This window comes from Motacilla alba, chromosome 5 (genome assembly GCF_015832195.1).
Source record: "Motacilla alba alba isolate MOTALB_02 chromosome 5, Motacilla_alba_V1.0_pri, whole genome shotgun sequence".
NCBI classification, from domain to species: Eukaryota; Metazoa; Chordata; class Aves; order Passeriformes; family Motacillidae; genus Motacilla; species Motacilla alba.
The window spans coordinates 13,384,476-13,397,780 of record NC_052020.1 but is presented as its reverse complement, the minus strand read 5'-3'; the positions used below and the strand labels follow the sequence as shown (position 1 = coordinate 13,397,780).

At 39.6% G+C, this 13,305-nt stretch overlaps 1 protein-coding gene across 4 annotated transcripts in view; it reads left to right on the top strand.

Moving 5' to 3' along the window:
• The window catches only part of ABCC8 (ATP binding cassette subfamily C member 8), an 83,008-nt gene extending 70,288 nt beyond the window's left edge, over nt 1–12,720 (top strand). For 3 of the 4 annotated variants that reach the window (XM_038137768.1, XM_038137766.1, XM_038137767.1), the window contains exons 30-39: nt 1,395–1,497; nt 2,819–2,932; nt 3,560–3,680; nt 3,847–3,977; nt 4,530–4,608; nt 5,485–5,593; nt 7,160–7,263; nt 8,051–8,184; nt 9,512–9,574; nt 12,098–12,720. In XM_038137768.1, the coding sequence (XP_037993696.1) occupies nt 1,395–1,497; nt 2,819–2,932; nt 3,560–3,680; nt 3,847–3,977; nt 4,530–4,608; nt 5,485–5,593; nt 7,160–7,263; nt 8,051–8,184; nt 9,512–9,574; nt 12,098–12,235 (1,096 nt within the window). In that variant the 3' untranslated portion in view covers nt 12,236–12,720. Of the gene's footprint in view, nt 1–1,394; nt 1,498–2,818; nt 2,933–2,988; nt 3,528–3,559; nt 3,681–3,846; nt 3,978–4,529; nt 4,609–5,484; nt 5,594–7,159; nt 7,264–8,050; nt 8,185–9,511; nt 9,575–12,097 lie in introns of those variants that run through there. The other variant, XM_038137769.1, reaches the window with a different exon arrangement.
• The last annotated feature ends 585 nt before the right edge of the window (nt 12,721–13,305 follow it).

The following is a 13,305-nucleotide window of genomic DNA, read 5'->3' as shown; positions in this document are numbered from 1 at the left end:
GATCTGTAAGGTCCCTTCCAATCCAAGCCATTCCATTATTCCCCACTGCACACAGCAGACATGTCTCTTATGTCTTAGCACATGGTTAAGTTGTGGGCAGCTGAATTATTTATTTTCCTCAAAATCATAAACTTTTTATGTAGAGTCATTACTGTGCTCAGAAGAAGGATTAAGGTACTCTGCAATGAACAAGTTTGAAAGCTTCCATAAGCCATGTACCTCATACATAGGCATTCTTCTGTATCAGTATTAGGAGAGCTGAGTTTATAAATAATCAGTGCTTGTCACAGCCATAATAGCTAAAGGATAAGGTAAAGTTTCAAAGGGGGAGATGAAGTGTATTAAACTTCACCATGTAATAAAAGGGGGGAAAAGGCAAGATTTGGGTGCTGAAACTAAATCTGCAGGCCTTTGAGCATTATATCACTACTCTGGAAAAAAGACTTTTGTGGCTTGTGCATTATTAGCTGTAATTGTTGATACACTTGATTATTGACATCACTTTAATTTACAGCTATGCAATTAAATACACCCTGCTAAAAGGGTTGACTGGCTGATTTGAACACTTGCCAAGACCCCAGCAGGGAATCACCTTCCATACCTGCTGAATTCGTGGTGATTTCATTGGCACAGCTGTTCAGATGAGTGGGTGCAAATTCACTATAACAAACTGTAAACTGGCTTATTTGTGATTAATCCTGTTTTGTGTACTGTGGTGAATTCCTTGAGGGAAGGGAAGCAGTTCTTTCCAAGCTAATACTTTTTGTTGTACTGTGTACTCAGACTTCCATTTTCCAAAGTGCCCATTTGTTTAATGATAAGGACAAATATTTGTTTAATATGGGTGCTACTATAGTGGGAAGTTCTTTGAGTTTATACTTTTTAAATTGTTACTATTTCTAGGCACTATGGTAATATAAATTTTAAAACCTGATCTTATATGATTGAGAAAAACTGAATTCTGCAGCATTAATGCTTCTTTTCACAAGAGCATGCATGCATTATTTTTCTCATACATATTTTAAATATTTTAGTTTTCGATTTATCTCTCCCAATTATCATGTCCTAAAATACATCTGTAAAATGCCCAGTGGGATCTAGAAGTCCTGGAGAATTTCAATGCAATGATCAATGCAGTAATATCCATAAATTACTTCTCAAGATACTGCACAAATACACTTTGCCTGTGTCTGATACAAAACTACAAATGATGTCACTCTGAACTATTGATAGGCTGATTTATACCCTGTGCCAAGCTGTCCATAAACACATACCCCAGAAATTAAATTTTACTTTCTATTTTTCTGAGACCCCAACGCCTGACTCCTCCTTTATTTCTCCATTCCTCTTGCTTTCCTGCTTTCTTCCTTTTTTTTTTTGTTTCCTTTTTTTAGGTATGAAGCCAAATTCCGACAAAAACTTCTTGAATACACAGATTCCAACAACATTGCCTCCCTTTTCCTCACAGCAGCCAATCGCTGGCTAGAAGTTCGCATGGCAAGTACAAGAACATTATTATTATTGTTATTGGTATTATTGTGGATAAACAAGGAATTTTTGACTTTGTTCCAAGTAATCTGATGAGGCATACAAGAGTTTTCCAGCCTCTTCTCAAAGCTATATCTTTGTTCTTCTCTATGTCTCTCTGGCTGTAATGAGCATATGCCCAACCCATCCTGGACACTGAATGGGGTATGAATTTTCCCCATAGCCTGCAGCTGTTTTTCCCGGACAGAAATAGTTTTCACAGGTCACATTGGCTCCTCTGTGTGTGAAGAGTGATCAGAGCTAGTTGAGCTGTGCCACCAGCCAGCATGTCATTGTGGGACCATGTCAGTCAGTGTCAGCAGCTTCTGCCTCATGGCTTCCTAGGAACAAGCTCTTCTAATGAGCAGATGGATGTAGATAAGTTTGAGTCTGTTTTGGGGTCATCTAAAGAACCAAAGATATTCGGTGGCCTGTTTTCTGCTCAGTGAAGTGCCTGGCATGAGAAACGGTTTATTAAAAATAATTCTCTAAGAAGCAAGTCAAGGAATTTTATGGTTGTAGAATGTTATATCACAATTTTAAATGCAGGTGTACTAATGCTGTTCTGGTAACATGGGCTTCTTTTAGATGTGCTAAATGTATATTAATTCATTTTTCATGTCACACTCTATAGCTTCATTTTGGACTCCTCCTTAACTGGTACCTTTTGCTAATTTAGTTCAGGTGTTGGGTATGACTTGAATACAATATTATTACCCTATTATATATTCAGGGCTAGACCACCTGAAGTCCCTAATTCTGATCAACGCCTGTATCACAAAACAGTTCAAACACAGACAAATGGCAGTTACCCTCCTAGAGAGTTTGTTTTCTAGTCTGTTACACAATTTTACTCAAAGAATTGTCCGTGGGAAGTCAAATCACCAATTATTCAAATTAAAGCATAAAAAGGCCCTTAACCCTTAAGGTAATAGGTGTGTGCTGTGCAAGAGAGGCTTGTTTGAACAGTTATGGATGGTAGGAACTCAGCAGCAACAGTAGAGCCTCCCAGCAGTTCATCATCAGCCACAGAGATGGGATGCATGAGGACTTCGTGGGTAACATCAGCTGCATGATTTCAGCCACCTGCATTACATGCTTAAGGTATCTGTGTTGACTTCCCCAGCACAGCCCTGCTGATTGCAGTAAGAATGGGTTCCTGGAGTTCCAAGGGGTTTTCTGCCTGTGTTTGGAAATTGTGCATTGGCTTTGTTATTTGGTGTGTAGAGTTATGAGAACGTTTTAATCTTTTGTAGACTTATAATGATGGAGCTTATTCATATTCCTTCAGGAGTACATTGGAGCATGTGTGGTGCTCATAGCAGCTGTCACTTCTATTACCAGTTGCCTGTATAATAAAATCACTTCAGGACTTGTAGGCTTGGGACTAACCTATGCTCTTATGGTAAGAATCCCAGGATCCTTTCTGTCTCTCCCAAACATTTTTTTGTAATTCCTCAGGGCACAAAGATGAACAGGAAGATTGAAGGTGTCTGTACATCTATAGTGGGTACTGTAACATCACAGAAACCATGTGTTTACTTCAGTTCACATGTGATGGTTGACATATTTGAGTGTATGCTTTCTTCAGCTTTGAGATCGAATCTCATCGAGGTGTTAGTTCAAATATGTCAACGAGACATGGATGAGTTGCATCATAATTTTTTATATCGTCTTGCATTGTGAAGAATGCATTTTCAGTGTATCAGTTGTAATTATGCCCTGGTATGTCATTCTAGATTGTCCAAACTTGAGTTACCAAAATTATGTCTTTTCACTTGTCTTTATTGTTCCCCCGCCCTCTTTTCTGTTGGTGTAGATCAGATCTCCACAGTACCAAAGTATCTGTGCACTGCAGTTAGGAAATGTAACCTTTAGTCATTGTTGCCTCCCTGTCGGTGTTGTACCATCCAGTGCGTTCACAACTTCCACTTACTGAGACATTCCTACGTAGGAAAATAAACTGCATGCTGGTCAAATGATGCAAACTACTAAAAATCTGGGATTCAGTCATGTATTTGCTTTACATCAGGTGTCAAATTATCTGAATTGGATGGTTCGTAACCTGGCTGACATGGAGATCCAGCTGGGGGCAGTGAAAAGAATCAATGGCCTTCTCAAAACAGAAGCTGAAAATTACGAAGGGCTCCTTTGTAAGTGCAGTTTTGTGCAGCATGCAGAAAGAGCTTGCTGAAATTTTAATGACTTTGCATTGTATTGCCATGAAAAAATGTAATCACCAAATCACCTAATGAACAGACTAATTTATTATAAGCGGGTTGATGTTGGGTTTTTTCCCCCCCTGTGCTCGTGGTACAGCTTCCTCACAGATTCCCCAGAACTGGCCAGACAGAGGGGAGATCCAAATCCAGAACCTCAGTGTCCGATATGACAGCAACCTGAAGCCAGTGCTGAAACATGTCAATGCCCACATCTCCCCAGGACAAAAGGTAAGAGCTGCAGTGGTTCTCAGAAGCTCTTAAGACTAGCACATCACATAAATCAGAGTTAAAACATACCACAGAATGCTTTGGTGACTGAATTTATTTTTTTTTCTCTCGAAGAATGTAGTGCACTGGTAAGGAGTCTGGGGGATTCTTAGCTTAGTGTATTGAGGCAAACACCCTCCCTCTCAGTATCCCAGTGCCCTCCTGTCAGCACACAGTGCCAGAAGAAGTGACAGTGAGCCCTTACAGTGCTAGACCTACTTTTCATCCTTCTCACATGACTCTCTTGTCTTTGTTCCCATCATTACCATTCTCCTATTGTTCCTATTATAGGACTGGCCTTGATTTATCTTTAAATGCTCAGACCCCTAAAAGACAAAAAGTGAACACAGCAATTCTGTAATGGCTGGTTCAGTTTGACTGATCTGTCAGGAGGAGAAGAGGATCATATGAATCAGAACAGCTCCTCCACCCTCTCATCTGAAGTGTCAAGTACAGATGTTTCTGTTTCCTGTATTTTCATTGCCTGATGTTCATCTGCTTTCTGTGTCACAGATTGGGATCTGCGGCCGAACAGGCAGTGGAAAATCCTCCTTCTCCCTTGCATTTTTCAGAATGGTTGACACCTTTGAGGGTAAGGTAACACTTTTGTGTGTCACTCAAGCTTAGCTCCTGAAGGTTCTTTGGTAATCTTGTCCTTAGCAGCAGCAGCAGCTCTGAAGTGTGATTTTCAAATCTACAGGACACGCTCTCTGGCCCTTTTTAAAGCTGATATCATCTGTCACCTAACAGCTGTGCCATTTGTAAGCCAGATCAATAAAAATTCTGCTTGATAGAAGCAAAAGTCCAAGAGTGACAGATGACAGCCTTTTGTACTGTTAAATCACAACAGTAGGAGCAAAGCATAAAAGGGCAAGGTGTTCAAGTGTCATCTGTGCTCGAGGCACAGATGGGATCCACTAGGCCCAAAAAACTCAGCACTTGGGGGTTGCAGCTTGGCCTGCTGCCCTGGAATTTCCTGCCATATTTCCTGCTCTGTGGGCCATGTCCACATGCCTCACAGGGTGCGTCTCAAAAAGATGTCAGCCTGTTTCCCAGCCACATCACCCACAGAGCCCCTATGCAGAGACAGAAAGTTGTACTCAGAGATAAGATTTCATAGTCCTTAACAGTAATTTGGCTTTCTGAAAGGCTTGTTGCCCCTGGTAGTTAATCCCTGATTGAAGTAATGTCTGACCCTGTTGTTTGATAGATGTATACTGGTCAAGCAGTTAAGCAGTGTATCTAATCATTCAGAAGGTACTTCAGGTCCCCTCTGTGTGCTTTCCAGCTGAGCTTAGTCTCAAGAAGGCTGTGCTGGCTTTTTAGTCAGCATGTTTCTTTAGTGAAGAAGGGGCTAAGTGACACAAGGCCTGTTCCTGCTGTACTGCCTTTCAGCCTGGAAGTGAGCCATGTCTTTGCCAGCAGCTGTGTGGCACAATAAACACACTGGCCTCTTTCTTTTGAATAGGGAGGATTATCATTGATGGCATAGATATTGCAAAGCTGCCCTTACAGACACTGAGATCCAGGCTGTCAATCATCCTCCAAGATCCTATTTTATTCAGCGGAACAATTCGGTACGTATTAATTAAGCACCAGCAATAAATAAAAAAACATGTAATTTCTTCCATGTCATACAATATGAATTATATGTTATAATTGTACTGTATAATGACTTTCATACCAAGCTGCTCAATTCCAGCCTCCTAAGCTGGAATAGGAAGGTTCACTGCCTTCTGTCTGCTTTTAACTCACCCCTGCCAGACTAACCTTTCCCCGTGCCTGAGCCTGGACAGGATGCTGTTGGCAGAAGACATCCCATGCCTGGGAAGCAGGGAAAGCCAATATTTATTTCTCCAGGATCCAGTAATGCGTTTGGCTCACTGATCAAATACCCATAACCACCCAGCATTTCTTGAAACCTTCTTTCTCCGACATCTGTTTTCATCTGTCTGCCTTAAAATATGAGACATAAAAAATGCAGACTGAAAAAATGCTGTAGACAGAGAGAAAGCAAAAGAACAATATGAGAAGTACTGGGAGACTGGGCTATTTTATTCTGGAGCCTCTATCTGTGTTTCTTCTGAGCCATTTCATCTGCAGCACCAAATATATTAGCTCTTTCATTTTCGGGGTTTTTTTTTGGGGGGGGGGGTTGTGTTCTCCTCCTACTTCTCTGAGCAGATGATGCAGTAGAAACAATGGCCAAAAGCTTCCAACTTTTGTTTTGTTTTGTTTCCAACAAATGCCCTTCCCTGTGTCTGTGCCATTTACCTTAGGAAGAAACAGTACAATCCTCAGTGCACAGTTACATCCCCTGCAGTTTTAGTTTCTACATAAGTGATTAGAGTTCACTAAAAAGGATACAGGCTTTAGGACATGCCTGAATAGACCATGATTCATTCACATCAGAAGATGATGTGATGGTATTCCTTTGTTTTATTAATTAATCTATTAAAAAATGCATTTAGGCCAGCATTGATGCTTCACAACTCATACAGCAGGAGTAAAACATAAAAATAGTGTCCTGCACCATTGAATCTTATATTGCCATTCTACATGCTAATGTAATATGATGTGAGATTCACATTTGTTGCTGTCACTTAAGGGCCACAGCAAGCTAAAATAATGTTCATCTGTTCATAAATCCAAGATGTTTTTGAATTGCAGTGAAGACTTCTATCTCATAATGCAGTATGAAACTTGATTATTCTGTTAACATTTCTACAGCAGTGAAGAACAAAGACAGATTGTATTTAAAAGGAGGGAGGGTAGAATTTTGGCCTTTGTTAAAATTGAATGTTAATTTAGACTGAGTATAGTCACAGCTTTTTCTAGTAAAACATGAGATTTATTTCATTTATACAGAACAAAATAAATTCCAAAACCATAAAGATAGCCACAAAATAGCAAGCTTTTCCCTTTCTGCTTTACTGTCAGTCAAATTTTCATCTTAATCACATTGGCATAAACATGAAATCTGGGAAATTCAGTGGATTTAGACCAATGATAGATCAGAATCAGGCCCAGACCATCAGTGTATGATTGTGATTATCTGCAGGTTTGTTCCTAAGCACACTAAAAGAAGCAATCCATTGCAGCAGTTTCTGTTGACTGATGTTCTTGAATTACCCCTGCCACAGGTTTAACTTGGACCCTGAGAAGAAGTGCACTGACAGCATGCTCTGGGAAGCACTGGAAATAGCACAGCTCAAGCATGTGGTGAAGGCATTACCTGGAGGCCTAGGTAATGAGACTTCTTTTTGAGAATACTGTTTCCAGCATTCACAATGTTCCTGTTTCACACTTATTTATTGGAAGGGAGCTTTTAAAGTTTGTGGAAGGTGACAAAAAGTGCCTGTAGGCACTTTTCCTATATCTGTATAACTCCTTTACCAACTGTACCTGGGGGCAGAATCCTCTTTTTTTCAAAGGAATGGTTAAATTATTTTATTTCAGTATGTCTTTGTTTTGAAGCACTGAGGTTTATGGGTCTTATGAATTCAAATAAGCTGTCAACAAGTCAGGTGTTACCTAGAACACTTTTGTATTTTCCAATAGCCATGTCCAAGGAAGAAGAATTCTAAAGCTTCAAGGTGTGAATCATTTGGTCATGCAGAAAAAAACAAAAACAACAACAACAAAAAAAAAAAACTAAAAAACCCCCAAAAAACATCTAACAAAAAACAAACAAAAAAGCACCAATAAATTCCCTCAAAATGGTAATTTACACAGCCCTAGGGTAAAGAAATGATGGATGCTGGTTTGACTGGGGGTGCAGTGTCCTAGACTGCACATGTTTCAGAGAAACTCACTCTTGAACATCCTCAGCTGCTTTGATGTCTAACAGATACAGAGAATGTTGTGAGACTCAAGTACTGGTTGTGTCAAACACTGGAAATAAGCAGGCAAAAATGTGTCACCAGCAGCTGTAAGCCTAGGAAATATTACTTTACACTGAAAGTGAGACTCTGTTTTCTAAGCATATGCTCTATTCTGATCTGGCCTTACTGATTTTGCTGTATCACTTCCAGATGCCATAGTCACAGAAGGGGGTGAAAACTTCAGCCAGGGCCAAAGGCAGCTGTTCTGCCTGGCGAGGGCTTTTGTGAGGAAGACGAGCATCTTCATCATGGATGAAGCCACAGCATCTATTGACATGGCAACAGTGAGTTTGAAGGGCTTCTGATTTCTTTTACTTGTAGGGGGAGACAACTGACATGTGAAGAAAAAGGTGGAAAACAATTCCGTCTATTCTGTGATATACTTACACCATATTTAGTTGCAGACATATTTACAAGACCAGGTAGTTGTGAGTCACTGCTAACAAATCTAAAGAGCTTTCAAACCATTTTACTAGGATTGAGTAGTTATTCCAGGACTGATTGCATTAGGAAGATGAAACATGTTATTTTAATTGGCAGTGGGGTTTCTAGAGTAAACAAAGCTGGGGAAGATCAGCTGGGATGGTCAGTGAAGGGTGAATTGGCAAGTGACAAGTTTTCCCAGCATGGTTGGTAGGACAAGTTAGAAAGTTAGAAGGCTTGAAAGTAGAGGCAAGAAAACAAACACAGACACAGAAAAGACATACTGGATTATTGCATTAATTGCCTGGAGTTTCTAGGCAGATGCTTAAGCACTCAGTAATAGTGCAGTGACTGGGTTTTAGCCAAATAGAATAGTACATTTTTTCATCTGGTATGTTGTTACAGGAAATATTTCAGTTTTCTTTCCGCTGTAAGTAAAGAACATAATTGGAGGGGTTTATTAGAACAGCTACAATTTTTTGTTCAGTAACATGTTAGTGTTTGAGCTTCAGCAAGGGAACTATGGTGCACACAGCCCAGTTAAAACACATTTTGAGTTTTGATGCACTGAGCATAGAATTCCTCCTTTGAAATACCTCTCTGAAGAGCAGCTGGTAACAAATGAAGGTGTCTGTGCTCGTGACACTTCCAGGCAGTTTGGAATGCAACGATGGTCTCCTAAATAGCAAAGGATGAGTACTTGTTGAGTGAGAGCTATGTATGTTAAGGCCATCTTAAATATAATCTCCACTGTTAAATATGCCAGGTACAGCACAGTCCCTTGCTTGTCCCCGCCACCCCTGGGTGTTAGATGTCCCCATTGTGCTGGAACATTCCTGGGCTTGCAGTGGGGTGAAGGACGTGCCGCAGAGGCACCAGCCTGGGCAGCCTGGCAGCACCCAAAATTCACCTTGGATTTCCTCAGTGTCAAACTGAGGCCAGGACAGCAGGAGTTTGGGGCCAGAGCACAGCTCTGGTGTCTGCTGAACCCCAGAGGCAATGGCAGGAGAAACCAGGCTCTGGCTTAGTTCGGACACGTAGCTCATTTTTCACTTCTGCAATGGATGATAAATAACAACATGGAATAGTCAGTGGTTACTTACTAAAGCCTTCTTATTCTTTATCTTGTCTGTGTCTATCATGCAACTTCTGTTGTTTGAAAAGCACCAAATGTTTTTCCCTCCCTAGGAGAACATTCTCCAGAAGGTGGTCATGACTGCGTTTGCTGACCGGACTGTGGTTACAATAGCAGTAAGTACAGTCCCTGCTGCCATCCTAATGCTAACAAGGATCTGAAATGCCCCATTAGTCACTTCTTGTCAGTGTTAATAAATGTGGTAATTAGGCCAGTCATCTTTTTCTTAAGTGGTGTTTCAATGTAAGCTTTCTTCTCCTTTTTTAAATTTCTTACTTAAATTCATAGGAGTGGCTTCTTAAATGTGTTGCATGATGCTAAGTCCAATTACCTGTAAAGGTACATAATCTAAGTATGCTCTCTATCTTCTGTTTCCCATTTTAAGCTAATTTAAAATGCCATATACTTTGACTCTTTGAAATATAATTTTCATCAAGCTAAAATAATCATTTAACTAAGGACAAGTAAATACACATTTCAGGAAGGTGAAATGAAGTCAGTATTCTTCTTAACATTTAAAAATTGAAAACAAGAAATCTGTGCTCAGGAATCTCTGAGCACCATTTATTTTCACCTAGCAAATGTATAACAGAAGACCTTATTCATCTTAGAGTATCCATCCAGTGTGCCATCATAAAAAAGCATAGAAGTCATAACCATGACATTTCCTGATTTCTGTGCATGAAAATCCAGATTTGCAGTATATTCTGCATTTATGTATCTTTTTCCGTTTGTTTGGGGACAGGCTGAAAAAGCTTTATTATTCTTTTGCACTCTTAGTGAGTTTTAAACTGCACAGTTCAAACAAACATCATCTTGGAATAAACTTACTTTGAATGTTTTTGCTTACTTCCAATTGTAAATGAGATTTACAGCAGGTAGGTTTATATTTGAAACATTCTGTAGTAGAAACAAAACACAAGTGATTTGTGGGATGGGTAGTGGTTTTGGGGGTGTGGGGATTTTTTAGGTTTTTGGGGTGTTTTGGGGTTGGATTGGTTTGGTTTTTTGGGGGTTTTTTGTTTGTGTTGTTGATTTTCAGGTGTGGTTTTGTTTTGTCTTAGTTTTGGTAGGTTTTTTTTTCCCAGAAAAAGCCATATATTCCTAATTTTTGTTTAGAAAGAATTGGAATAGTAGGAGTTACAGTACTGGCTCTCTGTTATCTTCTATGTTACTCACAATTGCCAGGGTGGCAGCACTGATTGTGTTACACTGAAAGAGATCAGACAAGGGCAGCAAATTCGACTGGAATGTGATATTTCAGTCCCCTGCCCCTACCTGTGGACTGGATAAATGTCATAGAAACTGCAGAATAAATGAGTTTTGTAGATGCCATCAGTGAGTATTTTATGGTATATCTGGCTAGGAAAGCCAGAGAAGGAAATACAAGAGTTGTTTTGATACTGAGGATGCCCAAGACTTGATTAGGAACCTTATGGGTGAAGAGCAGCTGTGTAACAGCAACCATAATATTCTGAGATTAAATATCCCTGCGGGAGTGATGCAGATCCAAAAAAATCCCATGCAGTTACAGTTAACATGAAAAAGTGGAATTCTGTCAATATGAAGAGGCTTGCAAAAAACTAAACCCAAAAATAAATGGTAGGGAAAAAAAAAAAGCTAAAAGCAGCAGCAAAGGAGATTGAATCTGACAGGGTTTATGGAAATTACTGAAGCATTTTATTTAAAAAGAAGATGGAAACAATGCATGCTATTTATTTAGGTAATGCTTGAGTTAGGGTAGAAAAATGTGATATGGATCAAGAAATAAAAAAGGTGATTAGAAACAAGAAGGCTGAACTCAAAGTCCATAGTTCACACCTACCTTGAATATTGTGTGCAGTTCCAGTCTCCTTTTGCCCAGAACAACACATCACAACTGAAAAATGCTGAGTAGCACGGGATGATTTTGGAGGGGTTGGATTTGCTCCTGGAAGGGAGCAGCTGAGCAGGCTGGGGCTCTTCTGTGGGAAAGGACAATGTAAGGACATGAGAGAGGTCTGCAATGCCACAGGCAAGGGGTGTCAGGAGAAACTCTGAGCAACACGGCCCAGAGCCCACAGAAGAGGGAGTACTTACTTGTTTATACAGTGGGGAGGAAGTATGGAAAAGTCTTTTCCAAAGGATATGGATGCAAAATGATTGTGAAAGCTCAGGAGAAGACATGGCCCAAGTCTTGTAAAACTGACTAGATCAGCTTTCTAAATAGACAAACCACAAGACAAACCACACCAAGCTCAGGAACCACCCCAGACCCAGATATAATCCAGGAGTGGGAGAATTCCCAACTTCCCCCAGGCACTTCCACAGTCACTTACCCAGTTCCTACTCTGCCTGGCTGCCTTCTTTTGGCTGCACTTGGGAGCAGGACTCTGGGCTGGGGACATTCTAAAGGGAACTTGTAGGACTCCTTGTACTCAAGTACCTGTGTATTTTTTAGGTACTTGAGTATCTACCTGGCTCTCAGTCTGTATATTTATCTGCAGTATTTACACAGAAATTAGGATGAAAAATAGGATAAGTAGGCTTAATCAAACTTGAACTTCATAGGAAAATTAATTTGTGGAAGTCTGTCTTATCCTGGAATATATTGAATTGAGAGATACACTGACCTGGCGTTTTGTTTATTTGTTTTTCAGCACCGTGTGCACACGATCCTCAATTCAGATTTGGTTATTGTAATGAAGAGAGGGGTTATTTTGGAATATGACAAGCCTGAGGTTCTGCTAGAACAAGAAGACAGTGTCTTTGCTTCTTTTGTACAAGCAGATAAGTAATAAAAATAAATAAAGCATTTTAGAATACAATTTTATTATTTTCTAAAAATGTAAAATACCTGTAAATAAATATTATTTCATAATAAATTGAGCTATTCCTTTTTTAATAAAATGAGCCATTTTTTCCATCCGAAGCATTAATGAATTATCTGTGTACTTTACTTTTTGGTATACTACTACTTTTCTTTTTATTTGCTGCCAAAGAATCACAAAATATAGTTGAAAAAAAACTACATAAGTGAACTACAAGAGGATACACATCAAACAAACATAACCAGCATGGAGTTTTTATGTAACTCTCAACCTCCCCATCATTTATTAACATGTTATTTTTATGTGTCATAGCCCTACTGTAGATAATGTTCATGACTGACTAAATGCAGAAGGAAAAAACTATATACCAAAGGTATCTCTCAAAAGCTTGTATCTCTTTCAATCAAATGACTCTGTAAAGCTTTAATATCTAAATACAAAATCTATAAAACTTTTTATACTGTGGTTTATTGATAGTGCCTGAGTTGTGCCTTAGACTCTCCTTTAATACTGTCTAGTAATGAATCAGTCTGATTCCATCTTTCTGCCCACTGAATGCTATTACACTGATTCCAAGCAGGATGGAAGCAGACTCCCTCCCAAACTGTGAAGGAGCTGAGAGAAGGCAGGCTGTGATAAAGTATCAGTGTTTAATGTACACTGTTTCCAGACCAGTGCAGATGTACCAGTTCATCTGGAAATTATCCCTCCAAGTCTGGTAAATAAACAGCATTAAACCTTTCAGTGCAGCTCAGGGCCATGAGAGCTTGACTCACCATCTCCTAGTTTCACATGTTTCACCCACTGTCGTGCTGTCTCTAGATCTACTGTGACCCTTTAGCAATAAATTCTGTACACTTCAGATAACTTTTAACCACTGAAACTATCCTAATTTAGCTAGACAGCTACTTATCCCTGCCCTGTGACAGTCATTCTGGGACTTTTTCATTAATGGAGGGTTAAAATGTCAATAAAGGCTACAATGAGTTTTTCACTTATTCTTGTTACAGTAAATTTGCCTTTACATGCATTTTTTT